The sequence below is a fragment of the Pezoporus wallicus genome, unplaced genomic scaffold, assembly GCF_028554395.1.
Source record: "Pezoporus wallicus isolate ANWC-B61680 ecotype Strahan unplaced genomic scaffold, APGP_CSIRO_Pwel_v1 contig_8085, whole genome shotgun sequence".
Lineage (NCBI taxonomy): Eukaryota > Metazoa > Chordata > Aves > Psittaciformes > Psittacidae > Pezoporus > Pezoporus wallicus.
The window spans coordinates 1-2,232 of NW_026637931.1; the positions used below are offsets into that span (position 1 = coordinate 1).

The 2,232-nt window shown below is 39.2% G+C and overlaps 1 protein-coding gene across 1 annotated transcript; it reads right to left on the reverse strand.

The window, feature by feature from the left end:
- Positions 1-43: 43 nt before the first annotated feature.
- LOC130598658 (BLOC-2 complex member HPS5-like) lies at positions 44-1,873 on the reverse strand. Its single transcript, XM_057408302.1, has 3 exons — positions 1,663-1,873; positions 1,072-1,182; positions 44-382 (listed from the first exon to the last, which is right to left on the reverse strand). Exons 1-3 carry the CDS (start codon positions 1,768-1,770, stop codon positions 314-316), a joined length of 288 nt encoding a protein of 95 aa, XP_057264285.1. The 5' UTR covers positions 1,771-1,873; the 3' UTR covers positions 44-313.
- Between the last annotated feature and the right edge of the window lie 359 nt (positions 1,874-2,232).

Consider the following 2,232-nt stretch of genomic DNA (forward strand, 5'->3'; position numbering starts at 1 on the left):
GCTCTTAATGTCCCCCTCATCCTTGATATGTCTAGAGAGATACTTCTTTTGATGCTGAAAAGTCTAAAAGAGCAATTTATCATCATAACTTGAAATGCATTAGCTCACCCACCGATGTTGTTACAGAAAAAATACTTACTCTGGAACAATTATTCCATTACTCCAGAAAAGAAAGTTAAATAAACTGTCTGTGTGGAGAATTATTCTATAGGGGCTTCTACCACCTCTGCCCACCTCCAAGTTCTCAGCAGATGTGCAACTTAGAAGCTACTTCAAAATATTTATCTAGCATTCAGGTTTGCTAGTACATCACTCACCTGGTGGCAACAGCAACATAGTCTTCATCATGCAAACAACAGGCAACCCGGGAAACTGCACCCTCCTGAAAGCAAGTACTGGAGTAAGTGCAGGTGGAAGTTTTTCTTACACTGCTTCTACCACTAGGCAACTTTCATCTTTAAGACATAAAACAGACTCATGTCAACAGCTGCTACCACTTTGTTGCGATGCAGTTTGGGGTTTGTTTGCAAACACTGAGCTTGCTCTAGAAAGAGGGAGCCATCATCATCAAAAGAAATGACTGCAGTTCATGCTCCAATTTGGAAAACACAGAAATCTGTCTCCTGTCCTCACACCTATGGAAGTTGTTTTGCCAGAAGTAAAAGTGAGATGTTCCCAACCTTAAAAGACAGCTTATTCTTCCTTTGCTTACACAAGTAGTTCATAGTTTGGACATCCAAACATTGTTCATTATCTACAGGTGACTTGCTCTGGTTTAAATATTTAGGCAACTTGGTTGCTGCTGTTAAAAGTAAGAATTTGAAAAACAAAGATCTGACCCTCTCAAGTAATTTCTTTCACACCTCATGAAATCTATTACCTCACGTGCTCTCGGGATGTACTCCAATGCCACAAACTTTCTTAAATGGAGCAGTCCAAAACGTCACCTTATGGGGACAATTCAGCAAGCAGAAAACACCTGCCGACTCTTAATAAAAATTAACTTGAAACAGTGTCTCTTTCCCAGTCCCATTTTCCCAGAAATTTTTTTACAGAATTCTTTACCCTTACCTTATGAGCGAGAAAAAGTCTTTGCTTCCAGACATCTTTCTGTATAAGGTTCAGTCCTCCTCCTGAACTGCCCAGAGCTAGCCATCTCTTTGACACATCTATACACGTGCACTGAAGGAATAAAAAACATAATGCATAACATGTCTGCTTGTAAGTACTAATAACAGTATCTTTCGCTTGCATTTTTATGTTATTTTTAAAGGCTTCATTGTTTGCCAGTGGTGTACCACTCCTGAAACACTGGCAGCAGTCAGATATTAAAACAACACACTCTACTATTAGAGCAAAAGGTATAAGGCACCAACTGTGTAAAGCTCTATTATCCACAGTTTCATTAAGAAAACACCACACAGACCCTTTGCCTTCACTTGTTCCCAAAGTTTTCCCTCCATAAGCTAGCAACACACAAAAAGAACAAGATGATTCACAGAACTACAGAATGGTTTGGGTTGGCAGGCACCTTAAAGGTTATATCGTTCTGTAGGTTAATGAGATAATAAACCAAATAAGGTTATTATTTGAATTAAGGAAAAAAAAAACAAAACAACAGGAACACACACACCCCAAAAAGCTCACCCACCACAAACTCACCTTCAGACGACCAGAATCCAGCCTGAGTGCAGAAAGCAATGGATCCAAACATTCAAGCTCTGCCAAAACATGGTTGTAAGAGTCTGGAATTACTGGCGCAGAGGCCATTGAGGTACACAACTGGTGCTACTTGCTCATGGGTGTATTACAGCTTCAGCTTTCAGCTATACCTGCCATAAATAAAGTCAGTTCTTGATTAGCTCCATTTTTCAACATTTGTTACAAAAAAAAATCCAAACAAACCAAAAACCACACAAAACGTCTTCCTCTTCACAGAACACCAGGTTTCAGTCTTGCCAAGGGCTACAAATTAGACTCCTCCTTCATTTGAGAGGAGTTTTTGCTGAACTTCATTTCAGAAAATTTAACCTATCAGACACTAACCTTGGAAATACTTTAAACCACAGCTATTAAGATATATTTATACCTACCTGTGAAACAAATTCTGTCTACCTGTGGAAAAACCCTTGGCTTTCCCCCCACAACATACACACTTGATTTGAAACTCATTTTCTCAAGGAAAACACTGAGCATTAGCATTTTATATCCACATCATCTTCTTCCCCAAAA

What these genes read in the sequence shown, in the direction of transcription:
- LOC130598658 (XM_057408302.1), bottom strand. Translation starts at nt 1,770, where the DNA reads ATGGCCTCTGCGCCAGTAATTCCAGACTCTTACAACCATGTTTTGGCA. An exon ending in TGGATTCTGGTCGTCTGAAG is followed by an intron (nt 1,183 to 1,662) that starts GTGAGTTTGTGG and finishes TTATTCCTTCAG; the next exon opens with TGCACGTGTATAGATGTGTC. An exon ending in GACTTTTTCTCGCTCATAAG is followed by an intron (nt 383 to 1,071) that starts GTAAGGGTAAAG and finishes ACTTGCTTTCAG; the next exon opens with GAGGGTGCAGTTTCCCGGGT.